We start from the raw sequence: 26,727 nt of genomic DNA, 5'->3' as shown, positions 1-26,727 counted from the left end.
GGCAAACTAACCTATGGTGTTGGATGATGGAGCCAAGGTTATCCTTGGCAGGGAGGACAGGGGCCTGGGAGGGTGCACAAGGAGGGTGCTGAGGAGTCGGGGATGTCGCGTCTGTCGCCGGGGGCCGATTCTGCAACCGTGTTCAGTCAGGAAACGTTCATCAAGCCTGACACTCAGGATCTATGGGCTTTTACATACATACACTATCTCCGTATGTGTACGATTACAGACGTGAGTTATTATACTTGCATACGAAATTACGTATATGTTCATAGAGAAGCAATGAGCTATGCAAAAGACTATTATCAAGCAGATAGGGACAATTTAAGGAATATTTAGAGAATATATGTATGTGTGTGTATATTTGTCTTTAAAGAGTCTTTAATTAAGGACGCCTGAGTGGCTCAGTCAGCTAAGCGGCTACCTTCAGCTCAGGTCATGATTCCAGGGTTCCGGGATCGAGTCCCGCATCGGGGTCCTTGCTACACAGGGACCCTGCTTCTCCTTCTGCTTGCCGCTCCCCCTGCTTGTGCTCGATCTCTCCCTCTCTCCCTCTCTCTCTGACAAATAAATAAAATCTTAAAAAAAAGTCTTTAATTGTCCATACCTATTTGATATTGCTTCCTGCACAACTAATTCACTTTACTATAAAAAGAATTCGGGGGGGGGGGCGCCTGGGTGGCTCAGTCATTAAGTGTCTGCCTTTGGCTCAGGTCATGATCCCAGGGTCCTGGGATCGAGCCCCGCATCGGGCTCCCTGCTCCGCGGGAAGCCTGCTTCTCCCTCTCCCACTCCCCCTGCTTGTGTTCCTTCTCTCGTTGTGTCTCTCGCTGTCAAATAAATAAAATCTTAAAAAAAAAAAAAGGAATTCAGAGGGGTGCCTGGGTGGCTCAGTCGGCGAAGCGTCTGCCTTCGGCTGAGGTCATGATCCCACGGTCCTGGGATTGAGTCCTGCGTCGGGTTCCCTGCTCAGTGGGGAGTCCGCTTTTCTCTCTCCCTTTGCTGCTCCCCCCAACCCCTGCTTGTGCTCTCTCAAATAAATAAATAAATAATCTTAAAAAAAAAAAAAAAAAAGAATTCACAGAGAGAAGAAAGCATCAGGTCTCCAGAAGAGAAGGGGCTGTAGCCTTGAGGGAGGGCATCCCAGCAGAGGGCACAGTCTCTGCAGAGATCTAGAGGCAAGTAACAGCCTGGGTGTCCAGAGATAGTACATGGGTGTTACTGAGGATAACACATGGAAGAAAGGGGCTGAGGGCAGCTGGGACAGAACTGGTCTAATGGAAGGAACTCAGGGCCAGCCAGCGATAGGGGGATGAGCTCACCATCACGGGAGGCATGCAAGCATGTCTGGGCATTTTAAAGGGATTTCTTATCCTCAAACATTCCCTGGGCCAGGCTCAGGGATGAGTCACACAAGCCCTGCACTGGGGGAGCTCCTGGATCGGAAAGGAGGCTGACAGGGACAAGCAAGTACTTTGACAGAGGCAAATGTGATGGGGGCTGGGAGGCTGGAATCAGACCAGGGGGGGAAGTCTTCCTGGTACACAGCTCCCGGGATTTGAGGATCAACATTCGGAGCGGCACTGGACCAAGCAGAAATAAGGGGAAATGTGCTCCAGGCCGTGCAAAGGCCCGGAAACTAGCACAGCAGGCAGGCCCAGACCTCTTCTGGTTTTTCTCAGAGGGCTGGGGAGCCATGGGAGGCTGCAGGCCCCCTTCTGCTGGTAGCTGTGGTTGTGAGGAGCATGAGGGTAGAAAAGAGGGCTTGCTGCAGGCTAGGGCAAGGAATGGCTGAGCAAGGACCTGCCCTACCTCAGGGCTTCCGCTAGTGAGGGGACATAAAGCCTTCCCCGCGCAGGCGCTAAGCTGCAACATCAGGTGGGTCTGTCTCTGCCACCAAAGGCATCCTAAAAACCCTGGGTTCCTCCACCCTGGAGGGACTGACATACTTTTATGGAGGTAGCAGGTAAGGGGGTCCAGTACCTCACCGGGAGACAGCTACTATTTATACAGTACAAGGTGACAAATGTTGCTCTCTTCTAGGACCCCCCCCCCCCGCCCCCCGTGCTGTGTCTCCCACAGGAGTCCCAACAGCCCAGAGTACTCAAAGAGAGTTCTGGAAGCTGATGCCTATTAACTCTGGATCACTATAAAATCCAGAACACAATGGCCCTGCACTGGCCAATGCAGGAGCCACGGGCCACAGGGGGCTCCTAGGCACCTGACACACAGTTGGTGCTACTGAGGGATGAAATTTGTATCTTCCATAAATTTAAAATTAAAAACCAATTCTCAGTTCAGTCACCGCAAGGTATGTTTGGAACAACCCAAGTACTTTGCGAATCTGCTTTAACTCCTTAAGTTTGCGAACTCTTAAATACAGAGCAAGTGTTTCCAATGAAAATGCGGCTTCATTGAGAAAGGCACATAAACTGTCCCATGAATAATTTGTGAAAATATTGATTACACAAATAAGATGGTGAATGTACTAGTGTAAATAAAATAGATTCAAATTGATTTCACCGGTTTTACTTTCATAATGCGGCTACTGGAGAATTTAAGCTTCTATATCCGGCTTGCTGGGTTAGATGGTGCTCATGCTATCAAAGTCATCACCACCCTTGAGAGAGAAAATAGTCTCCTGGAACAACCAGCTGCAAAATGAACGCAGCCACGAAGACCATCCCTGAGCGGCGGCCTGCCACCTTAAGGGTGAAGGGAAGGGTGCACGTGCTGATTCGTCAACCCTCCGGTCTGGCCTCCGGTCAGGATCAGAATGCAGCACCCCCAGGGCAGCGAGGTGTGGCTGCTTCATTCCCAGGGGGCATCAGAACAGTCCTGGCACAGGGGAGATGCTGAATGCAGACTGTGGAGCGGGTGCACTACATGACACAGAAGGGGGTGAGGCCAGACCTGGGGCTGTCTGTCATCAGCACCTAGTGGACACTCACAACCTAAAGCCCGTTCCTTAAAGTGCAGGGCCTGGGGCAGGGTGGGGGGGGGCCCCCAGGGGCACACTAATGTTGGGGAACCACTGAAGTGAGACTCATTCTTTTTGGTCTCTCCACAGCGGCCAGAGGGATCCTGTCCCTTCTTGTTCTCCAAATCCCTCCATGGCTCCCATCAGACTAAAAGCGAAGTCCTCACTGTCATCCTCCAGGCCCTAGAAATCCACTAGTTCCCTCTCTGACCACAACTCCTACCCTCCCCGTCATCAGCGGCCTCCTCTTCCTGCTCCGCCTCCTCAAATTCCTCTTAGCACAGTCCTGCCTCAGGGCCTTTGCACAGACTGCCAAGAATGTCCTCCTCCAGATCTGTGCAGGCCTAATTCACCCACCAAATTTGATTCTTTGCTCCAATGTCACCTTTTCAGCAAGAGACTCTCTGACCAGCTTACAGAACAGCACTAGCCCTAACTTTGTCCCCATACCCCTTTCCTGCTTTATTTCCTCTCAACTCCTCCCGCCCCTACCACCTGTCTGTACATCTGAATACTATATATTTACTTGTGTACTGATCCGTTTCCCCTTAGAATATGAGCACCACTGAGAGGGACTTTTGTTCACTGTTGGCAATCCCATTACTTAGAGCAGTGCCTAGCACTCAATCAGTGCGCATCAGTAAAGACTGGTTTGTTTGCTCATTCATTCATTCATTCATTCACTTATTCTTGCAACTGGCAAACATCTCCTGAGGATTCCCGTGGGCCAGGTCCCACTGTCCGCCGACCTGGGGACCCAGGCAGGGATGTCGCGGGCCTGGGGGAGAAGTCACAAAAGGAATGGGTCCCAATTCGGAGTAGGATGTACCCCAATGGACGAGCTCAGGGCACTTTGGCAACCCAGCACCCCCCTTCCTGTTCACTCCCTCGCAAACTCTCCTCAGGCCTGCGGGGGGCTGGGGCCCTAGAGAGGAGACAGCCAGACAGCCCCAGCCTGGGCCCTGGAAGCTCCCGGTCAGATTAAGTGATTAGGAAGCAGATTCCCCACTCAAGACAGCACAGGACCATGCCCTCAGGCTGGGCTCAGCCCAAACCTTTCCCCTTCTTATCTGCAGAATTTGCCCTTCCTTGCCCTCCTTCTCAAAGCCTGCTTTTCACCTCCTTCTACAGTCTTCCCTCTGAACTCCACTATGCCTTCATATTCTCCAGCAAGATGTCTCCACAACCCTCCCCTTCCTCCACCTGCTCATCTCTGAGCGCTGGCTCACCCACATCTTTCAGGCCTTCTTTTCCCTCGCTCCTGCTTGAAACCCTCCCTAGTGTTTTCAGGACAAACACCAACCTGGCCTCTGCCCACCCGCCTGACATCAGATCCCACCCCAACCTCCTGTGCACCAGGCACATAGGCCTCAGCTCAGTCTCCGCTGGGCCTCAGGACCTTTGCATGGCTGTCCCTCTGCCTTTGCAGCTCTTCCCCACCTCCCCTGGCCTGGCAAACTCTGCTGCATTGTCTGAGCAATACAACCAGACAGAGTCTTCATTCTCTCAACACTGTGGCCTTCTCTTTCACTGGACTTAGGACAGCTACAAGTTTTTTTCCGCTTACAACAAAAAATTGAGATACAATTCACATACCATGAAGTTCACCATTCTAAAGTGTGCAATTCGGTGGTCTTCGGGATATCCAGTTTCGTGCAACAATCACCATGATCTACTTCCAGAACATTCTCATCACCCCAAAAAGAAACCCTACACTCACTGGCAGTCTCTCCACATTCCACCACCCCTTACCCAGCCCTAGGTGGCCACTAACCTACTTTCTATCCCTATGGATTTGCCTGTTCTGGACATCTCATACAAATGAAATCATGTATGTGGCCTTTTGTGTCTGGCTCCTTTCACTTAGAACGAGGCTTTCGCCACAGTTCATCCATGTTGTAGCATGTGTCATTCTTTTTTTTTTTTTCCCAGTGTTTTTTTTGTTTTTGTTTAATTTTATTTGAGAGAGAGAGCACAAGCAGGGGGTAGGAGCTGAGGCAGAGGGAGAAGCAGACTCCCTGCTGAGCAGGGAGCCTCACACAGGACTTGTCTCAGGACTCCAGGATCATGACCTGAGCCAAAGTCAGAAGCTTAACTGACTGAGGATGACCCAGGATGCACCCCCCCGCCCTGGCTTTTTAAACATGTTATTTATTTATCTGAGAGAGAGAGAGACAGAGCACAAGCAGGGGGTGGGGCAGAGGGAGAGGAAGAAGCAGACTCCCCGCTGAGCGTGGAGCCCAACAGGGGGCTCGATCTCAGGACCCTGGGACCATGACCTGAGCCGAAGGCAGACGTTTAATGACTGAGCCACCCAGGCGCCCCAGCAGAGAAATTATTTTAAAACATCAATCAGCTCACGTCCCTCCTGTGCTCTAAACCTTCCTGCCGCTCTCATTTCACCCAGAGAAAGGCCAGAGTGCTCTCTAAGGCCCATAAAGCCCTTCACCATCCCTGTCCCCTCTCTGTCCTCATCTCCTGCCCTCTCCACCTCAGCTCCAGCCACACGGGTCCCCTGGCTCTTACCGGAACACACGCCAAACACGCTGCAACCCCAGGACCTTTGAACATACCATTCCTCTGCCTGGACCGCCCTTCCCTCCAAAATCTGCAGGGCCTGTTCCCTCACTTAACTCAAAATATCTACTCACATGTCACCTCCTTGGTGAGGGCCTACCCAAGCACCATCTCAATCCTGATCCCTCATCTTTCCTTCCTTCCTTTCCTTCACACTACCAGTCACCCTCTGACATGGTATCATTTATTGTAGTTCTGTGTTTATTTTCTATGTCCCTCATGACCTGGGTGTTCCCAAACCAGGGATTCTTGTTCACTCTTGTAGCCCAGCCCAGGGTACAGTGTCAAAAAGTAGTGATCAAAAACTATTTGTTGAATGAATGAATGAACCTTCAGAGGCAAGATGCTATTATCAGGGGAGTTTGCAGACAAGAACTCTGAGGCTCAGGGGTGCCTGGGCTGAGCAGCCAACTCCTGATTCCTGATTTCCGCTCGGGTCATGACCTCAGGGTTGTGAGACTGAGTCCCGCGTCAGGGTCTGTGCTCAGTGCAGGGTCGCTTGAGATTCTCTCTCTCCCTCTCCCTCTGCCTCTGCCCCTCCCACTCGTGATCTAAATAAATCAATCTTAAAAAGAAAAAAGAAAGAGAGAGAGAAAACTGAGCCTCAGAGAGGTTAAATGACTTGCCCAGAGTCACACTGCTTCACATTGCTGGTAGGCATCAGGGGCAAGGCACACCTACTCCCTAACAGCTGGCCCCCCACCTAACCCACAGCCCCTCCTTGCTCACCTCTTTCCATAAAAACCATACCATCTCTCCTCCACCTGATACCCAATGGCTTCCACCCCTCTTGTTCACTGAGCACCTACTACGTGCCAGGTCCTTTCAGACCTACTAAATTCTAAGATAATCTCTGGGCATCTAACAGAGGCCATGTGTCGAATCCAGCGAATGACAAAAACAACAGCCAAGACCGTCCAGTGCCTGGAATGTGCAGAAGGCCTCAGTCACATACATTATCACAACAACCTCATCAGGAAGGTGCAATCGGCAGTCCCTCCTGACAGATGAGGAAATCAAGAGGTGAAGTCCCCCATTCAAGGTCACATGGCTAGGGAGTGACAGTGCCCAAACTCAAACCCAGGTCTTGCTGACCCTAGAGCCCATGCGGATATAGCTTCTGAAGCTCTTGGCAGCTCGAAACACCAACACCCACTCCCAGGAGTTGGGAGCTGACTTGGCACCAGGTCTCTCCTCGTCACGACAATCCTTCCTGCTGATGATCACTGTCCCCATATTGATGTGGTCAGATGGGAGAGGGCTCCAGATTCAGATTGGCGTGATCCCTGACCTCTGACCTCTCTCTGGGACCAGGCTTCCCCAACCCCCAGCTTTCCAGATCTCTTCCCCGCAAATACCTAAGGCTCCCTGGTCCCTTCTTTGAGCTCCGGGCTTTCCCCCTTCTGGCACATTCCCCAAACCCCCACTTTATAATCTCTTCTTTCCAGGCCTCCAGCTTCCTGTCTCAGGTTTTCCCAAGACCCTCCACCTGCAGCACCTCTCCTCTGTATTCCTTGACTCCTCCTCTCCCCTTAGCGACCCTTCTAGCCCACTCTCCACTGCCCTCCATGTCTCCTAAGCCATCCTCCATCCTAGAGCCCCTCTGTCCCTCATCAGGGTCCGGCTATAGTCCCCCACCTTCCCATCTCTCCTCCCCAACCCCCCGGAACTTTCTATTACTCCCAGGCCCTCTCTGTGCACTAGCCAGGAGCCTCAGTGACCTACCTGGCCCCTTCCCTTCTCTGACACCCCCTCAGCCATGCCCTCAAAGCCTGGCCCCATTATGCTTCCTGTGTTTTAGGTTCTCCCGGTCCCCTCTGGCTCTCTCCCACTCTATCGCTCCACAGGGTACCCCCGCACCCATGCACCTCCTTCCCTTTCTATCGACATCAGGGATTTCTCTAACCCCGTCGCTACTAGGTTCCCCAAGCCTTTCTATCATTCCCAGGGGATACCTCTATGTCCCCAGCCCCGAGACTGTACTAGCCTCCTCTCCTTTAAGAACCTCCCGGACGCCTCTAGCCACTCCGTGTCGTCACCTCAAGAGGCTCTCTATGACACCCTAAGTCCCTCCATTCCCCCCACCCTAAAGTTCCCCCCGGAGCCTCTCTATCCTCTCCCTCTACGACCGTAATGGCTTTCTATGCCCCGGGCCCCTCTGTAACCCTCGAGCCCCTCAATTCCACGCTCCCCCTCCCTCCAGTGTCTCCCGGCCGCGCTCTCACAGTTCCGGATGTCGGAGATGAACACCGCGAGCCCCCGCATCCCATCGCCCTTGGAGACGGCCGGCATGATGGCGGTGGTGTCGGCTCCAGGCCTGGCCGGGCAGGGCACAGCGCGGCGGGGGCTGGCAGGCGGGGACCGGGAGGAAAGGACCCCAAGCAGCGCGGAGGAGCCGAGCCGGCCAGGGGGGAGGGCTGGCGGGCGGGCGGGCGGGCGGGCGGGCGGCAGGCCGCGGCTCCGCCCCCGGCCCCTCCCCTCCCGTCCGCCATCCTGAGCTATCAGCCTCCCATTGGCTCGGATTACTGCCGCTCAGACTCGGGCTCACCCCCCGCTTCCTCTCTCATTGGTCGCTGGACAAAGGCACGCCGCTACGATTGGCCCAGTGGCCCGCTATTTCCGTTCGTAGGAAGGGGGGGGAAGGGGCGTTGCCCGAGAGGCGGGAGGAGTTCGGGTACGTGCGGTGGGACCGCCCCCTCCGTGCGGCCGGGTCCGATGCTAATTGGATCCGGCGAAGGAAGGGATTGACATGAAGGAAGGCGGAGGAGTGGGCTCGGGCGGGCGGGACTTGCGTTGATCATGACCAATGAGCGGGCAGATCGCCCACGCAGGCGCCGCAGATTCGCCAGATTTGCCCTATTCCCGCCCCCGACTGGGCCGTTGTGGGGGCGGGAGAAGAGCAATCATAGGTAGAGAAGGAAGGGAAACGGGGGTTGTCACTCAGCTGGGCTAGGATAGGTGGAGCGTCGCCTGCAATTCCCTGCTGCAGAGAAGTGGTGGGGAGGGGCAAGAAAAATGTGAAGTGTTTACTGCGCAAGCGTCCCCCTGTTTCCCTTTCTCTCTCCACTCTTCCATCCCCGACTCCTTAAATCTTACAGGAAGTCTTCTCTTACCCCTCCCCCTCCCATGTCTAGCGGCTGAGATATCGAAACCTAATTTCTCAGAACCGAGGAAACAGTAATTTAAATCTAGCCCCATTAGGCAGACCTTAAACTTGAGGTCGAGAGAGGTTGCATGACTTGCCCAAGGTCACACAGCTCAGACTAACAGAGCGGGGGTTTAAACTATATTTTGTTTTTTAACCACTTTCCAATATACAGTATTTTTTGTTTTGTTTTTTGGCAACCATAATGGCATACTACAGTTGTCAAATCAAAATCGTGAATCGCTCCTCCACCAAACTTGGAGGTCCTCCTGAGCAAGAATGGGACCTGGTAGGGCACCTGAGTGGCTCAGATGGTTAGGCGTCTGCCTTTGGCTCAGGTCGTGATCCCAGCGTCCTGGGATATGGCCCCACATGGAGCCCCACATGGAGCCCCACATCGGGCTCCTGGCCCGGTGGGGAGCCTGCTTCTCCCTCTCCCTCTGCTTCTCACCCTGCTCATGTTCTCACTCTCTCTCTCTCTCTCTCTTTCGCTCTATCTCTGTGTCTCAAATGAAAAAATAAAGTCTTAAAAAAAAAAAAAATGGGACCTGGTACTGAAGAACGCTGGTTAAAAGGAAGGAATAGATGAATCTATTTGGTTTGGCCGGACCACCACCCTTAGCACCCCGAGACCCTCTTTGACTGATTTTGGGGAAGGCAAAGCCTCAGGAACTATGATGCCCCCGGCTATTGAGAAATTTGGGGCAAAGGGAACTTGAGTCCATTTCTGTCATTTAGAGGGACTAAACCCCACATCACTTTTCTTTTCTTTTTTTTTTAAAGATTTTATTTATTTATTCATGAGAGACGGAGAGAGAGAGAGAGAGGCAGAGGGAGAAGCAGGCTCCCAAGGAGCAGGGAGCCCGATGTGGGACTCGATCCCAGGAGCCTGGGATCATGACCTGAGCCGAAGGCAGACGCTTAACCATCTGAGCCACCCAGGCGCCCCCCCACATCACTTTTCTAATCTCAGAAGTCTAGTATTGGAACGAGCCTTAAGGGAGTGTCCTGGATCCTGTGAACTTCCACTCTGAATCCCGGAGTGGGGAGGGTAGGGACCGGATGGGGACGAGGACAAGAGCTGAGGCGTGCCTTCCGGGTTTAATGGATCAGTTGTCCATTTGGGTTTCCCTGGGCCTTGGGGAAATCATTTTGGGTTCTAGGAGGAAGGACATGCTCAGCTGTTTTATTTATTTTATTTTTTTAAAGATTTATTTATTTGAGAGAGCGAGAATGAGAAAGAGAGAGTACATGAAAGGGGGAGGGCCAGAGGGAGAAGCAGGCTCCTCGCCAAGCAGGGAGCCCGATGCGGGACTCGATCCCAGGACCCTGGGATCATGACCCGAGCCAAAGGCAGATGCTTAACTGACTGAGCCCCCCAGGTGTCCCTAATTTTCCTAAATCTTTGAAATCTGTGTTTTCTACTTATCGCACATCTTGGTTGAGACTCACCACATTGTAGCACTTAAGTAGCCACAGGCCATTGATCATGGTTGTGAACTTGGACAGCATAGAATTATAGGAGAGTAAAAAAAAAAAAATTAAAAACAGGGGTGCCTGGGTGGCTCAGTCCTTAAGGGCCTGCCTTTGGCTCAGGTCATGATCCCAGGGTCCTGGGATCGAGCCCCGCATCGGGCTCCCTGTTCCGTAGGAAGCCTGCTTCTCCCTCTCCCACTCCCCCCGCTGTGTTCCCTCTCTCGCTCTGTCTCTCCCTGCCAAATAAATAAATAAAATCTTTTTTAAAAAATTAAAAACAATTACAGGGCTGATTTGAGCAAGATCGCGATGGGGTTCAGGGGCTCAGAGGCTTACCCACTGTTAGGTTTTAAGACCAGACTACGAACAAGTCCACATTTGGGGAGTCCAGTGAGCTTTGAGCAGACCCTTTTTGGCTTTAAGATGGAGCATTAAGAGGAAACCCCAGGGGCCCTCAAGGATCTCATGGATTGAACCAGCAATAACTTCTAAGAATCTGGCCTCAGCAAACCAACTCTTGATTTTCTCCAGAAAAACTGGATTCATCCCCAGTCTTCCCATTTGGGCAAATGGGCCCTCCATCATTCCCCCAGGCACTCTTGCCAGAAGTCCTCCCTGTCCCTCACCCCAAACTAAGGGTAGAACACATCTGAAGCCAGCCAGCTCCCGCTGCCATCACTCTCTCACCCCATGCAGACCACCATCACCAACATCTCTTACCCGGAATCTTGCAGTGATGTCCCTCACGACTCTCCCTGCTTCCATCCTGGCCACGCACAGTCCATCCCCCCCACACACCAGGGCACTCTTAATTTTTTTTCTTTTTTTTTTAAGATTTTATTTATTTGTCAAAGAAAGAGAACACAAGTAGGCAGAGCGGCAGGCAGAGAGAGAGGGAGAAGCAGGCTCCCCGCTGGGCAGGGAGCCGGATGTGGGGCTTGATCCCAGGTCCCTGGGATCATGACCTGATCCGAAGGCAGAGGCTTAACCGACTGAGCCTCCCAGGCACCCCCCTACTGGATTATTTTAAAGCAAGCTGTCCTCATCAGACCATTTCATGCCCATCACCAAGTTTCTACCTCAATATTTTATTATGGAAACTTCTAAATATTCAGAGAGTTGAAACATCTGTACAGTGAACACGCATATAACCTCCCTCTCGACCTCTGTTCTGTTATTAACATCGTACTCCACTTGATCTAGCACATATTTCTCCATCTGGCCTTCCCTCCTTCCATCGGTCCATTTTGTGTTTTGATGCATACAAAAAATAAGTTCCAGACATCAATGCAGCTCATCTCTGTTGTGGGTTGAGTTGCGTCCTAACATCATCCTGTCTCCATGTCGAAGTCCTAAACCCGCAGGACTTGTGAATTTGACTATTTTGACATAGGGTCTTTGTAGATGATCAGGTTAAGTTGAGGTGATGTGAGCGGGCCCTAATCCAAGATGACCGTGTCCTTATTTTTTCTTAAGTTTATTTATTCATGCATTTACGTAATCCCTACACCCAACATGGGGCTCAAACTCATGACCCTGAGATCAAGAGTCACATGCTTCTCCTACTGAGCCAGCCAGGCACCACAACCATGTCCTTATTATTTTTTTTAAGATTTTATGTATTTATTTTAGTGAGAGAGCCCATGTGCACGAGCAGGGAGGGGGGGCGCAGGGAGAAGCAGACTCCCTGTTGAACGTGGAGCCCAAAGCGGACCTCAATCCCAGGGCCCTGAAATCATGACCTGAGTCGAAGTCAAGCGCTTAACTGACCCAGGCGCCCCCAAGACCATGTCCTTAAAATGGGGGAAGCTTAGATGCAGAGATAGACATAGACAGACAGAAGACAAGGTGAAGACATAGGAGATGAACATCTATAAGCCAAGTCATGCCTGAGCTACCAGAAGCAAGGAGAGAGGCTTGGAACAGATGCCCCCTCACAGCTTCAGATGGAAGCCACCTGCTGACACCTTGATCTTGGACTCCTGGCCTCCGGAACCGGGAGACAATAAATGTCTATTGTTTAGTCTGTGGGACTTTGTTATGGCAGCCCCAGGAAACAGCTACAACCCCAAATGCTTCAAAATGCCTATCATTGACTATAGTTCAATGTCTGTTTAGTTAGGCAAGAGCCACATGCAATAGAAGGCTCACATTCCAAGTGGGCAAATCGATGGGCTTCCACGAGCACAGCACCACCATCCCCTGGTGTTGACTCTCCTTGTATCACTTACCAACATCTGGTATTTCGGTTTGTTTCTGTCGGTTGCCTGCCTGCTCCCTGCCCCCAACCCAAAATGTTGGATCCTCCAGCACTGGGACTCAATCCTCATTCGCCATGTTCTCCCCAGGTCCCAGAAAGTGCCAAGTCTAGGATATTGCATGAAGAATCAAGTATGACTGGGGGAATGGGGGTTGGGTGACCCCACAGTCTCAGGGGAAGGGAAGTTAAACTCCTCCCAAGAACCAGCGGGCCCATCCATTGTAAGTTCTGGACTAGAATGAATACATGCATTGCAATTCTAATGGAAGGGACATATTTGGTAGAACTAGGAGGTGTTTGGGGCACCTAGGTGGCTCAGTACGTTAAGCATCCGCCTTCGGCTCAGGTCATAATCCCAGGGTCCTGGGATCGAGCACCCTGTTGAGCTCCCTGCTCAGCAGGGAGCCTGCTTCTCCCTCTCCCTCTGCCTAACGCTCCACCTGCCTGTGCTCGCTCTCTCTCTCTTTCTCTGTCAAATAAATAAATATTAAAAAAAAAAAAAAAGAACTAGTAGGTGTTCCCAGAAACCCCTTGGGGGAATGCGCTAGCCAATACCTTTTTCTACTCCTATGCACCCCCCCTTCCTGGGGCCTAGTGGTTGGGTCCTTTATGAGGCAGGCTGTGGGGACAGGGACTTTGAGGGTCCCCAGTCAGAGTAGGTGGAGAGTCTCAGAGAAAGGAGCCCCTGGGAGCAGGGGCCCCCCACACGCCATGGCGAGCGTGGTGGTGAAGACAATCTGGCAGTCCAAAGAGATCCATGAGGCTGGGGACCCCCCTGCAGGGGTCGAGAGCCGCTCCCAGCTGGTCCCCGAGGCTCCTGGGGGGGTGACCACCCCAGCCAAGGGGATCACGAAGAAAAAGAAGGCTGTGTCGTTCCACGGGTGGGTTTGTCGCACCCTGTCAGGGACGGTCCTGGCGCTCATCACTGCCTCCAACAGAGCACGAGTCGCACCGTGGGTGCTGGAGGAAGGGGAGGGGAAGCAGAGGAAGGGCAGACAAGAGCGTGGCGGCAGAGCGTGGGAGGCAGACAGAAAGAAGGTAGTGGGGATGAAGAGAGGGAGGAAAAGATCCGTGGGGAAGGAATAACTCAGGAGAAGGAGGGAGGACTAATGGCTGGAGAAGGAAGAAGGCATTAGGCAGGGGGGACAGAGGAAGAAGAAAGTGGGTGGTGAGGTAGGAGTCAGAGCAAGGGGTGTGGAGACAGGGAGGCGGGAGGGGCCGTAGCCCCAGGGCCTGCACCTTGAGCCCCCTGCCTGCTTCTCCTCCCCAGGGTGGAGCCTCGGATGTCCCACGGGCCAATGCACTGGTGCCTGAACCTCAAACGGTCCTCAGCCTGCACCAACGTGTCACTGCTCAACCTGGCTGCCACGGAGCCCGTGGACTCCTCAGGGACCGACTCAACTACGGAAGACAGCGGCCTGCTTGCGCTGCCGGTGCCCCCTGTCTCCCCCACCCCACCCTGGGCTTCAGATGACCCAGACATCACGGAAATACTGGTGAGGGGCCCTGGCTGGGGAAGATGAGGGTCTTCACCCTGGTGGTGGGCAAATACTGAGGATGGGGGGGGGAGGGGTGTCTTCTTGCCTTGGAATGAGAAGGTTCTGGTGACCCTCAGGGACTGCCTCCTTCTCCCTGAACGGCCAGCCATGGCTCAGTTCCATCCTGGGTGGAATGATGCTCGTTGCCTAGGAATTGGTCTTTAGTTCATCCACTCCTTTCCACAGGTCCTGGGTGAGGCTGGGGCCATAGATAGGAGTCAGGCCAGGTTCCCAAACTTGGGGAGGTCCTGGTCTGGTGGGGGTGACAGAGACAGACTGGGGTGATAAATTTCCATAATTGAGGTAACACTGGGTGTCCCAGAGAAGGGCCACTCAAACCAGGCTGGGAGTATCAGAGAATGCTTCCTGGAGGAAGCAGTGTGGGACCTGGGCTTTGATGGTGCAGTCGGAGTTCTCTGAGGGGGTCACCTAAGCATCTGAGGCAAAACTGGGAGGTGAGCAAGATCTAGGGGGAACTTAGAGAATTTTCCCTATCTGTAACACAGAAATGCATATGTTTGTTCCTCCGACAAATATGTCTTGAATACCTACGATGCGCCGGGCCCTGGTGTAGGAGCAGGAAATGGAGCAAGACAGAGTTCTGGATGTAACCACACCCACTTCATGAGGTTGTCATGACAATGAAGTGGCGTTCCTTCATGTAAAATGTTTATTTAGCACAGTAGCCGGCAGTGAGACCAGAAGAAGTGTTGCTTATTGTTTTTTATTTATCCCCATTTCACAGACGAAGATATTGAGGCCTAAGAAAGGTTGAATAGCACAGCCAAGGTCACGCAGCTTATAAGGAGTGGAGGCAGACTTAGGAGTTGGGGGGGCACCCTGGGTGCTTCTGGGGGGCAGCAGAGATCACTGTGGGAGCACTAAAGAGGGTGGCCTTGGCCCAGTTGGCCATGACCAAGGGAGGCTTTCCAGAAAAGGGAACACATAGCCTGGATCTTGAAGATAAGGCAGGCATTCCCCAAGCAGAGGACAAGGAATGGTGTTCTAGCTAGCTGGAACAGTTAAGTGCAAAAGGACAGGGGTTTAAAAGAGCCTGGAGAATGGGAGTAACTACAAACTGGTCTCTGGGGCTGGAGTGTGGTGTGTGAGAGAGACAAGGCTTGAGTGGGGAAGGCAGAGGCCCTACGGGCTGAGAAATGTGGGTGCATGCCTGAGGGCAATGGGGGCCACTGAGGGTTCCTGGGCAGTTTGGGAGTTTTGACCCCAGTCGCATTTACTAAGCACACACCATGTGCCAGACACTGTGTCACGTCCCCGTGGTGAGGGTCTCTTTTTCTTCCCTTGGAAGTTCTGCCAGGGAACTGGCATAATTACCAGTTTTAAGATGAAAACAAAAATAACAGACACAGAGAGGTGGAGTGATCTTTGCAAGGTAGGAGAGCCTGTGAGAGACAGGGAGAGGACTAGAAGCCAGGTGATGTAAGAGCAAAGGTCCTTCCTTTCCCTAGAAGACTCTTCTGCAGCTAGTGTGGGGATGTTTGGAAGACGGAGGCTGGAGGCAGGGAGGCAGGGAGGCGGGACAGGAGACTGTGCTAGGATCCAGGATAGAAGGGCCAGATGGAGAGAATAGGGCAGAGAGACATCTCCCCCCGCCAGAACAGTGTCCTCCCTCTCTGTGAGCATTGCTCAGACAGTACCTGCAGAAGTCTGCCTCCCACCAGAGCTGTTTCTGAGTCATGTTCCCCAGTGGATCGTGACACCCAGGGGAGAGCTCGCTTTGGGGCTGCCGGGATGCATCAGTCTCCAAGGGGGTTCAGGTTCCTTCTCTGTGAAATGGAAAAGTAATGATGGCTAACACCCAGGCGTATGTGCAGAGCAGGGAGAGTGTGGACAGCAAGAGCCCATCCTGGCAGTCGGCACCTGAGCCACATCAGGAGAGAACGCTGGAGACGGGCAGAGAGGAGGGGGCAGAAACCCAGGGAGAGGGGGGTAGAGACCGGGGCGGGGGGGGGGGGATACAAAGACCTGGGAGGCGAGGCAGAGACCAGAGGGAGGGGTACAAAGATCCAGAGAGACATGAGACAGAGAACTAGAGAGAGGGAAGAGAACTGGATGCCTGGGGACCGTGGCTGAGATGACAAGTCCCAGACTGGACAGAGAACAGCAGGAGAACACGAAGCAGACGGCTTTGGCTCCTGTCTTAAGCTTTGACACCTTTATGAGGCCAGAGGAGGAACTGAGATGGTGGTATTGCTTTTTGAGAAGGTCAGTGAATCAAAGCAAAGATGCACAGGGCAGGGCTTCTGACCTCTGCTTGGGACTTCTCTTGCTCTCTGCAGAATTCCTGGAAGCTGCTGTAAAATCTTGGTGCTAAGCCCTTTCCTGGAATTCCTGCCCTGCTGTCATTATTTTTAACAACTCTGACACTAATCACTGAGCTTGCCTTATCGATCATACCATCTTGTTGACCCTTCCTCACTGCCATCTGAGCCAAGGTATCATCATTCCCATTTTATGAGAAAGGAAACTGAAGCAGGCTCCGAGTGGGGGGTTAGATTGCTGAGATACAGCCTACAGGTGGCCATGGAGGGATTTGTCCCCATCTCTGGCTCCCCCCTCACCATCATGCCATTCACTTCTCAGCCAGGGCTGACAGGCTCTGCCTTCACCACCCTGATCTACTCTCAGTGAAGCGGAAAATCACTTCCAGGGACCCAAACTACCCCTTCTCAAGAAGTGTTGACTAAGAGCCTTTCTGAGCCAGCCTGTTTTCCTTCCAACAGCAGCCCTGGGAGGTTAGCTATTAGCCTCATCTCCATGTGACAGGGAGGGTAAGAGAGGCACAGAGAGGTGAAGCCCCCTCCCTGAGGTCCTACAAGTACTAAGTGGGAGAACTGAGTTGACCCCAGGACCTGCTTTCCTTGTTTCCCAGAATGGCTACAAGAAACTCAAGACCCTCTGGGTCTTCGGTTAAAAAGATCACTTTGTGTATTGGTTAGCTATCACTGTGAAACAAATTATCCCCAAACTTCAACCAACCAACCTGAAATGGCTTAGCTGGGTGGTTCTGGCTCAGGATCCCTCAGGAGGTTGGAGTCAAACTTTCGGTAGGGGCTGCAGTCATCTGAAGGCTTGACTGGGGCTGGAGGTTGCTCATCCACATTCACACGGCTCTTAGTGGCAGACTCATTTCCTGGCCCCATGGGCTTCCCCACAAGTGGCTGCTTATGACATGGCATACTTACTCCCCAGAGCAAGAGAGGGCAAGCAGGAAGCCATAGTTCCTTTTATGAACTCTTCTCTTAAATCACACACCATCACTTCTGCCTGATTCTGTTTACTAGGTGTGAGAGTCACTAAGTCCAGCTCACACTCAAGTGAGGGGGATAAGGCTCCTCATTTCAAAGGGGTGTCAAAGAATTTGTGGACATATTTCAAAACACAGTATTTTGTGGGGGGTTATTTGTACAAGCCACTCATCAGGATGAGGAAGTCCCCTTCTATTTCCGGTTGATGAGTGTTTTTATTATGAAAGTGTTGGATTTTGTCAAATGCTTTTCCCATTGACACGACTATGTGTGTTTTCTTTTATTCTATTGATATATTACATTGATTTTCATATGGATTTAAAAACTTATTTTCGGGTGCCTGGGTAGCTCAGTCGTTAAGCGTCTCCCTTCGGCTCAGGTCATGATCCCAGGGTCCTGGGATCGAGCCCCGCATTAGGCTCCCTGCTCAGCGGGGAGCCTGCTTCTCCCTCTCCCACTCCCCCTGCTTGTGTTCTCTCTCTCACTATCTCTCTCTCTCTCTTTCAAATAAATGAAATCTTTAAAAAAAATAAAAATAAACACTTATTTTCATATGTTAACCAAACTTGCGTTCATAGGATAAATCCTACTTGGTCATGGTGTAAATTCTTGTTTTTATGCTGCTGGATTTGGTTTGCTAGTCTTTTGTTGAGGATTTTGTGGCTGTATTCAGAAGGGATATTGGGTTCTCGTTTTATTTTCTTGGAATGTCTTTGGTTCTGGTACTAGGGTAACACTGACCACATAGAATGAGTTAGGAACTGAGCCCTCCTCTTCTAATTTTGTTTTTGAAGAGTTGGAGTTGCATTGATAGCAATTCTTTCCTAAATGACTGGTAGAATTCACTAGTGAAGCCATCTGGTACTGGGCTTTTCTTTGTTGGAACTAACTCAATTTCTTTACTTAATGGTCTATTCAGATGTCCGAGTTCTCTTTGAATCTCTTTTAATGGTTTGTGTGTTTCTAGGAATTTCCTTGTTTCATCAAAATAATCAAATCTGATGGTACACAAGTGTTCATAGTAGTCCCTTTTTAAAAAAATACTTTGGGGTGCCTGGGTGGCTCAGTCGGTTAAGCGTCCAACTCTTGATTTTGGCTCAGGTCATGATCTCAGGGTTGTGGGATCGAGCCCCACGTCAGGCTCCATGCTCAACACGGAGTCTGCTTGTCCCTCTCTCTCTGCTCCTCTCCCCACTGTGCTCTCCCTCTCTAAAATAAAAAAAAATAAAATAAAATATTTTCTTTTTAAGCAATCTCTATACCCAACATGGGGGCTTGAACTCACAACCACCAGATCAAGAGTTGCACACTCCACTGACTGAGCCAGCCAGGTGCCCTGTTCATAGTATTCTCTTAGAGTCCTTTTTCTTTCCCTATCTTGGTAGCAATGTCCCCTCTTTCCTTCCTGATTTTATTAATTTGAGTCTTCTCTTCCGTGGTCAGTCTTGCTATAGATCCGTCAGTTGTGTTAATCTTTTCAAAAACCAACTTCCAGTTTTGTTGATTTCATCTATTCTCGATTTCAGTGTTTGTGCACTCCAGTCTTTATTGCTTCCTTCTGCTAGCTTTGGGTTTGTCTTGCTCTTCTTTTTCTAGTTGCTTAAGGAGGAAAGTTAGGTTATTGGCTCTGAGTTCTTTCTTCCTTTTTGACGGTGTTTAGAGCTCTAAATTTCCCTCAAAGTACTGCTTTCACTGCATCCATAAGTTTTTGGATGTTGTGTTTTCACTTTCCTTTATCCCAAACTGTTTAATATTTTTTCTTTGATTTTTCTACTCATTGGTTGTTTATGAGTGTGTTTAGTTTCCCTAGATTTGTTAGTTCCCCAAATTTCTTTCTGTATTGACTTATTTTTAAGATTTTCTTTTAGAGAGAGACAGACCCGGGGAGAAGGGCAGAGTAAGAGGGAGAAAATTTTTTTTTTTAAAGATTTATTTGAGAGAAAGAGAGCGTGTGCGTGTGTGCACAGGGGTGGGGGGCAGGGGAGAGAATCTTCAAGCAGACTCCCCATTGAGTGCAGAGCCTGACACAGGGCTTGATCTCACCACCCATAAGATCATTATCTGAGCCAAAACCACGAGTTGGACGCTTAACTGATTGAGCCACCCAGGTGCCCCTTTTTCATGCATTTTAAAGCTCCGTTTGGTGAATATATATTTATGACGGTTGTGTCTTCTCAATTACTTGACTCTTACAGGTTTGGGCAGTTTTTTCATTGTTTTTATGGGGGGGTGGAATTTTGGGGTTCCGCTATTTTACTTACATCACCTTAATACCATATTTCTTTTCATACCTGTTCTGCAGAGCAATCATTCCAGAAACGTGACTCAGTCCCTATCTTACAATGGAGGAAATTTTCTCTTTGTGTATTATTGGTTCAGCAACTCTGAAGGAAACCAAAGTAACTGGCTAAAGTAAGACAGTTTGTCTCACATAAAAGTCTCAACAAGCATAGCAGGCTTGCTCTTCAAATGCAGCAAGTTACAGGCTCCCGTGTTCTGGTGGTTCAGATATTAAGTCACAAGTTTGACTGCCGTAACGAAAAGACACAAAATAGCAGCGGTCAAGATGGAAAATGTTCTCTCTCACTTGTAAGTCTTCACAAGTGATTGGGATTTGAGTACAGGGGCTCCACGGTGTTGGGGATTCAGGCTTCTATCTTGTTGCGTCCTCCAACTGGTCCAAGATGGTTGCTCAGCCATTAGCCATCAACTTTGCATTCCAGCCAGTAAGAAGAGAGAAAGTGGGACATTTCCCCTCTTTTCCTTTAATAAAGGCATGACTTAGAAATTGCCTACATCATTGCTACTCACATCCCATTGACTGAAACTTTGTCATCTGGCCACACCTACTTGCGGGGGAGTCTGGGAAATGTAGTCTTTGGCTGGATACTCATATGCCTGGCTAACTCCTCCATAAACGTGAAAGAGCAGAGAGTGGATCCTGCCACATGCAGCCCCCTTGAGCCATCGTTTGCTTGGCATGAGTCACAGAGCATTTGCTGGCGATATAAGGTGGGGATGATCAGAGGCTGTGTGGTGTCATGGTTTAAAACAAAGGCTCTGGGTTTCAATTCCGACAAGGCCATCTCTTGTGTTGTGTAAAGGGGTCTTGCTTCTCTAAGTCTCATTTTCCTCCTTTGCAAAATGGGCCAAATAACCTCAAGAGGTGTGGCTTTGAGGAATAAAAGGGAAAATGTGTGTGTTTGGCCTGGTGCGTAGTGAGTGCTTATATCTGGAAAGTGGGTTATCTTAAAATTTTTTTCCAGTGCCCGGAGTGAAAGACAGCATGTGTTTTAAGAGTTTATCTTATTTATGTCTGTGGATCCCAGGGGCATTTATCTCTGTTTGGTTGAGACCATCCTTCTCCCACGTGTCTGAGTGCACACCCAACCTCCCACTCCCTCCTGGATCCTACTTATCTTCCTTCCTTTCCACCAAGCAGAAAACAAGCCCACCCCCACCCCCCACCCCCCACCCCACCCCCCGTTTTACGGAGCAGGAATACCAAGAATCAAAGAGGTGCAGCCCTGGCCCGAGGTCACACAGCCATTCCAGGGCAGAATCGAGGTGTAAACCGGGCCGCCTCCCAGTTCGGGACCTTTTTCTTGCTCCCACACACCCACTGACCCACCTTGTCTCCTTCTTTCCCCAGAGTGGGGTCAACAGTGGATTGGTCCGTGCCAAAGACTCCATCACGAGCTTGAAGGAAAAGACCACCAGGGTTAACCAGCACGTGCAGACGCTGCAGGTGGGGGGACCCCCCCCAGCACCTCTTCTTCCTCCACAGCCACGTTCCCCTCTTACAGCTCTCCTCCAACCCAGGGTACCCACTGCCCGGGTTGGATGGTTGAGGCTCAGAAGGGAAAGGGACCTTCCCCGGGCCCAGCCTCTCCTCCCCAGGGGGTATTCCCTGTGACCCGGCTAACCTCTCCTCCCTTCTGTGGGCCAGAGTGAGTGTTCTGTGCTGAGTGAGAATCTAGAAAGAAGGCGGCAAGAAGCGGAAGAACTAGAAGGGTACTGTAGTCAACTCAAGGTGAGTCGCTGGTGGGCAAGAGCGGGGTGGGGAGCAGGGAGGGGAAGGAGGAAGAAGTGAGGGCGGGAAGAAATGTGAGGAGGCGTGGAGCCATAGACAGGGGCGAGGTGGAAGTGGACAAGTAGCCTGGGAGCGGGTCTAAGGAGGAAGCCACCCCTTAGGTCAAGGCAACCAGGTGGATGAGGGACAGATCAATGAGCAGAAGGCAGGCTTCCGGGGAAGAAGTGGGTGTGTCTTGTCTGAGGGGTTGGAGCCCATATTAAACTAGCGAGGGTAGGGGTTGGGAGGCGGAACCGGAATGGGAAGGCAGGGGCCCCCCGCCCTGGTGTCCTGACCCAGGAGAACTGCCGGAAGGTGACCCGGTCGGTGGAAGATGCTGAAATAAAAACCAACGTCCTGAAGCAGAACTCTGCCCTGCTGGAGGTGAGGGGGGCTTTGGGAAAGAGGATCAGATGCACGAGGTACCTGAGGTAGACTTCAGGTGGGACTTCCCGCCCCGCCACCCCCACCACCACATTCGCCCCTTCACATTCATGGTCATATTCCTCCACGCAGTCACATTCGGTGAGGGATTCGCGTCGGACTTTGAGCAGGGACGCCTGTCCTGCCCACATTCCCACTCCCTTCCCAGCAAAATGTTGGAAAAGCTTCAACTGTCCTTCCTAAACAGGAGGGACTGGAATTTGACACCACGGAGAACTGGAGTCGGGGTGGAGGGCTGGATGGAGGCATGGAGGCAGGCATTCGGAGGTTAAAGTGAATCGGCCTCCAGCTAGGCTTCAAATGGGACGAGCCTCCCTAGTAACAGCAGTCAAGAGTCCATTTAAGACTTGAAGCGGGACTTCCTGATATTCTATTCCACATCCATTTACTTTCCAATCTCGGGGATTCAATGGGCAGCTTTGGGGGTGGAGGTGGCTGTGGGAGGCAAGGGGCTAGACGCTGTGACCCAGCCTTCCTTCCCTGCCCAGGAGAAGCTGCGCTACCTCCAGCAGCAGCTGCAGGATGAGACACCGCGGAGGCAGGAGGCCGAGCTGCAAGAGCTGGAGCAGAAGCTGGACCCCGGCCTCTCTCGGCACGGCCTGGGCCCCACCGCCCAGTCCCTTGGCTGCTCTGGCCCTCCAGGGAGCCCCGACGAACCCCCACGACCACGCAGCATGGCCCCGGGCGGCTGGGGTATGGGGCCCCGGGCAGGGGAGGGCCCCATCATAAGCGAGCAAGAGATACAGAAGGTCTCCGCTGGCCTTGAGGAGCTGAGGCGAGTGGGAAAGGGGGGCGGTGTGAAGCCTCAAGGAGCTAAAATGGGTGGGTCCGACGGTGGAACCTCGAAGGTCTTAGGGGACAGGGCCTCGGAGATGGAGCCTCAAAGAGCCTAGGAGGAAGTGCGTTGGGAATGGTGACCTGGAGAGGCCGGACTTCAAAGAACTGAGTTTGAGTATAGGGTTGGCCAAAGGGAGGTCTGCGCGTCTGGTGAAAGTAGGGTGGGCGGGTTTGGGTAGGTGGGGACAGGTCCTCGGAGGCTCCAACTTCAAGGGGACAAAGTTGGGGTGAGCGGTGCCTTAAAAGAAGCAATGTCTGGTGGAACTGATATGGAGCTGGGGGGCAAGACCGGGGAAGGGCCAGGACACCAGATAAGGGGCTAGAGGCAGGGTTCTGTAGGACACGGGAGGATTACAAGAAATGGACGGAACAGGAGAATCTGGGGGCTGGGCGAGTCCAGAGCCATGGGCGGGGCGGGGCTGCTGGGGACGTGTCCAAACCTGAGCCTTGACCGGATCCTTACCTCTGCCTCTCCAGGAGGGAGGTGTCCTCGCTGACTGCCCGCTGGCATCAGGAGGAGGGAGCCGTGCAGGAGGCCCTGCGGCTGCTCGGGGGCCTGGGCGGCAGGCTCGACGGCTTCCTGGGCCAGTGGGAGCGGGCGCAGCGTGAGCAGGCGCAGGCGGCGCGGGGCCTGCAGGAGCTGCGGGGCCGGGCGGACGAGCTGTGCACCCTGTAAGGACCAAGGCAAGGGCGCGACCAGGGGTGGGGGGCGGGGCCTTGAAGGAAAGGGATGGGCCAATCAGCTGGGGCCTAGCGGCAGAGACCGTGGACTGGCAGGAGGAAGCTCTAATTAGAGGGTAGGGGGCGTGCTATAGCCAATAAGGACTGAAGGGCGGGGCCGATTAGATAAGGGTCTAGTTCCATACCTTAAAAGGACAAAGGGAGGAGCCAAGCCGGAACGGGGAAAGCCAATGAGAGAACAGGGAGGGGCATTCCAGAACTTAAAACACAAAGGAAGGGCCAATCAGAGCAGAGAGGGGCGGGCGTGGCGGGAGTATTGCAGACTAGTTGCGAACAGAGGAGCTGGGCTGATAACGGGTGGAGTGCGGAGAGGACTTCACTGTTGGAGAGGCGACCTCGCAGCACGGGTTACTCTCACACCTCAGGGTGGAGCGATCAGCAGTGTCTGTGGCTTCACTGAGGAGCGACCTGGAGGGGCTGGGCCCAGTGAAACCTATTCTAGAGGAGCTGGGGCGGCAATTTCAGAGCTCTCGAAGAGGGTCTGACCTCTCCATGAACCTGGATCGGCCGCCCCAAGGCTCCTGTGCCCGCTGTGCCAGGTAAGGGGACGGGCCCTGGCGGGGCCTGGTGCTTTCTGGGTCATGTTGACAGCACATTGAAGATGGGGCACTGGCCAAGAGTAGGGGGTGGAGGTGGGGCGTGGGGCGCGGAGTTCACTTTAGGTTATAGGATATCCCCATGCATTTTAGGACAGGCTAGTTCTGCTGCGTTATGGCAGCCAGATTTTTCCCCCTCCCTACACAGTGAAGTCAGTGTCTTCTGGAACACAAGTTTTGATACATTTCGAGCATCCTGGATTTCCAGTACATTGTGGGAAGGTTGGGATGTGGTACTTGGTGGGAGGCAGGGTTCCTCCGTGCATTGTGGGAAAGGTGAGACCTTGGTGCGTTGGAGAACCAAGGGGTACCGAGCTTGGTCTGTATTGGGAAGTGAGGGACTTCCAGTACAATATGGGATCACGTTTAACTAGTTCATTGTGGGAAATGTTTTTTTTTTTTTTTTCATGAACCAAGGGCTGTCTGGTACCCTTTGGGCGTGGGAATCCCCAGGCATTGTAGGAACTCACACTGTGAAAACAAAGGAAACCTGATGCACTCACTGTAGGTTGGCCCCAGTGCATGGCGGGAAGGTTGCATGGGTGCATAGTGGAGGCAGGATCTGGGTGGCGGCGGGGCGGCTGGGAGCAGGGCATCTGTGAATGGAGTTGGTACTAGGCTTCTTACACCTGGTGACGGCCCCTCCCTCAGCCAGGGGTCACAGCTGTCCACAGAGTCTCTGCAGCAGCTGCTGGAGCGAGCACTGACCCCACTAGTGGACGAGGTGAAGCAGAGGGGCCTGGCTCCCGCCTGCCCCAGCTGCCAGAGGCTACACAAGAAGATTCTGGTACCAGGAACCATAGGCCATCATGGCCCACTTTTCTGTCAGGGGAGCGGGAGGGGAGCCCCGGCCACAAGGATACTGTTGGTGTGTGGCAGGACGGGAAGCAGTAAGCTGTGGGCAGCAGGTGTTTGGGGACACACTTGGCTCTGATGCATTGGGGTGGGGGGATGGGGAAGCAGTGTAGTGGTAAGTCATAGGTCAATCACTATGGAACGCGGGGTGTTGGCCTTGGGCCCAAAGCGCGATGACACATTGGATCTGGTGCACTGTGGCGTGCAGGAAATAGACACCAGTCTATAGCTCACGGAATATAAGCCTGATTTTCTATAGACCTTAAGAGAGGCAATATGGGATCACTGAGGTTAGACAGGGAACCCAGCAAAGAGAGGTCATCAGAAGCTAATGCATTATGGGCACTGGAGCGATAGCTCTTCACGAGGCATTGCATCCCAGGCTCACGCCCAGTAGCTGATGGGACTTGAGGCCTGTGTACATTCTGAAACATAGATATCTGATGTATTATGGGGTACTGGCCTCATGTATGATGGGGTCCAAGTATGCAGCAAGTGAGCAGACACTGACGTGGCAGAGCTATAGGACTGACACATGAGAGGACATGATGCCTGGCACGCTGGGGAATATAAGGAACCAGGGCTCTGTGGCCTACTATTGTTAACTGAGATGCTGGTCTAATGGATAAAGAGATGTGGGGTCTTACGAATTAGGCGATGTAGAAGTTCACCACATAATGGGATATGACGGGGTACTGGGGCCCAGACACATATCAAACGCATGACGGTTCATGGGCATTAGGGGCCATGTTAGGTGCTGATTTAGTGCTTGCTGGGACATAGAAAGCCAGTACATTAGGGGACACGCAGTAGGACAGACACAGGATTAGCACACAATGGCAATTTGGAAAAGCCAGCACATTGTGGGATGCTGGGGTCAGTCGCAGGCCCCGAAGTATGATGGGATGCCCTGGGGGAGGAACGTGGGCCCCATGGGCCCCATGCCCCTTGCCCTCTGCAATCCAGCTCCCCCTCCACCCCCAGCCCAGTCCGGCAAGCCCAGCCGTGCCTACACTCCTCTCCCCAGGAGCTGGAGCGCCAGGCCTTGGCCAAACACGTCAGGGCAGAGGCCCTGAGCTCCACCCTTCGGCTGGCCCAAGACGAAGCCTTGCGGGCCAAGAACCTGCTGCTGACGGACAAGATGAAGCCGGAGTGAGGAAGGAGGCTGAGGGCATGGGAGGAGGGTGAGGTCTTGGGGAAAGGGCCTGAGTCACCCTCTTCACTCCAGTCCCATGGCATCTGGCCTCATCAGCCCCAGCTCCCCACTCTCTGTCTTACAGGGAGAAGGTGGCCGCTCTGGACTATCTACACTTGAAGATGTGCTCCCTCCACGATCAACTCAGCAACCTGCCACTTGAGGGGTCCACGGGGACAATGGGGGGAGGAAGTGGCGGGGGGACTCCCCCAAAACGTGGGGGCCCAACCCCTGAACAATAAATGGCCTCTCATGCTGGCATGAATCCTGTCCCGTTTTTGGCACCAAAGGGGGACTGGTAAAGTGCACACACACCACGCACCAGCCTCTGCTCGTTATGACTCAATCCTCGGCCAATGGGGTGTCCTGGTTTCTAGAGAGGCGCCGATAATGGTACAGTTCTTTGAAAAGTCAAGAGGGGGTAGAAATAAGGTTGTGTGGTACAGTTTGGGTCTGTCAATCCAGATGTTTTTATTTATTTATTTTTTAAGATTTTATTTATTTGACAGAGGGAGACACAGCGAGAGAGGGAACACAAGCAGGGGGAGTGGGAGAGGGAGAAGCAGGCTTCCCGCTGAGCAGGGAGCCTGATGCGGGGCTCAATCCCAGGACCCTGGGATCATGACCCGAGCTGAAGGCAGGCGCTTAACGACTGAGCCACCCAGGCGCCTCAATCCAAATGTTTTTAAGAGTGATTTATATATTATATAATATTCATATATATTATGTAGTAAATTATGTT

The 26,727-nt window shown here is 52.4% G+C and overlaps 2 protein-coding genes across 16 annotated transcripts in view; one reads left to right on the top strand and one right to left on the bottom strand.

Annotated features, from left to right (window-relative positions):
• Positions 1–8,007, bottom strand: part of AP2A1 (adaptor related protein complex 2 subunit alpha 1) — a 30,658-nt gene extending 22,651 nt beyond the window's left edge. The window contains exon 1 of one of the 2 annotated variants that reach the window (XM_027619235.1): positions 7,783–8,007. In XM_027619235.1, coding sequence (XP_027475036.1) covers positions 7,783–7,849 — 67 coding nt within the window. In that variant the 5' untranslated portion in view covers positions 7,850–8,007. The remainder of the gene's footprint in view (positions 1–7,782) is intronic. The other variant, XM_027619236.1, reaches the window with a different exon arrangement.
• A 5,082-nt stretch (positions 8,008–13,089) lies between these two features.
• Positions 13,090–26,239, top strand: TSKS (testis specific serine kinase substrate). 14 transcript variants are annotated; one of them, XM_027619022.2, is made up of 11 exons: positions 13,090–13,319; positions 13,709–13,934; positions 20,898–20,993; positions 21,195–21,278; positions 21,618–21,701; positions 22,250–22,536; positions 23,076–23,270; positions 23,705–23,878; positions 24,587–24,722; positions 25,818–25,942; positions 26,071–26,239. In XM_027619022.2, the coding sequence occupies exons 1-11, from the start codon at positions 13,150–13,152 to the stop codon at positions 26,225–26,227; spliced, it is 1,734 nt and encodes a 577-aa protein (XP_027474823.1). In that variant the 5' UTR covers positions 13,090–13,149; the 3' UTR covers positions 26,228–26,239. The 14 variants fall into 14 exon arrangements, 12 of the variants coding, with proteins under 12 accessions (XP_027474823.1, XP_027474826.1, XP_027474820.1 ...); XM_027619025.2 differs by having other exon boundaries at positions 25,775–25,942; XM_027619019.2 differs by having other exon boundaries at positions 25,775–25,974.
• The last annotated feature ends 488 nt before the right edge of the window (positions 26,240–26,727 follow it).

The sequence above is a fragment of the Zalophus californianus genome, chromosome 17 (genome assembly GCF_009762305.2).
Source record: "Zalophus californianus isolate mZalCal1 chromosome 17, mZalCal1.pri.v2, whole genome shotgun sequence".
Lineage (NCBI taxonomy): Eukaryota > Metazoa > Chordata > Mammalia > Carnivora > Otariidae > Zalophus > Zalophus californianus.
Note: the sequence above shows the minus strand (reverse complement) of the source record. Positions and strands in the feature narration are given on the sequence as shown.

What these genes read in the sequence shown, in the direction of transcription:
- TSKS (XM_027619017.2), top strand. Translation starts at nt 13,150, where the DNA reads ATGGCGAGCGTGGTGGTGAAGACAATCTGGCAGTCCAAAGAGATCCAT. An exon ending in AGAACTCTGCCCTGCTGGAG is followed by an intron (nt 21,702 to 22,249) that starts GTGAGGGGGGCT and finishes TTCCCTGCCCAG; the next exon opens with GAGAAGCTGCGCTACCTCCA. An exon ending in GGCTACACAAGAAGATTCTG is followed by an intron (nt 24,723 to 25,774) that starts GTACCAGGAACC and finishes CTCCACCCCCAG; the next exon opens with CCCAGTCCGGCAAGCCCAGC.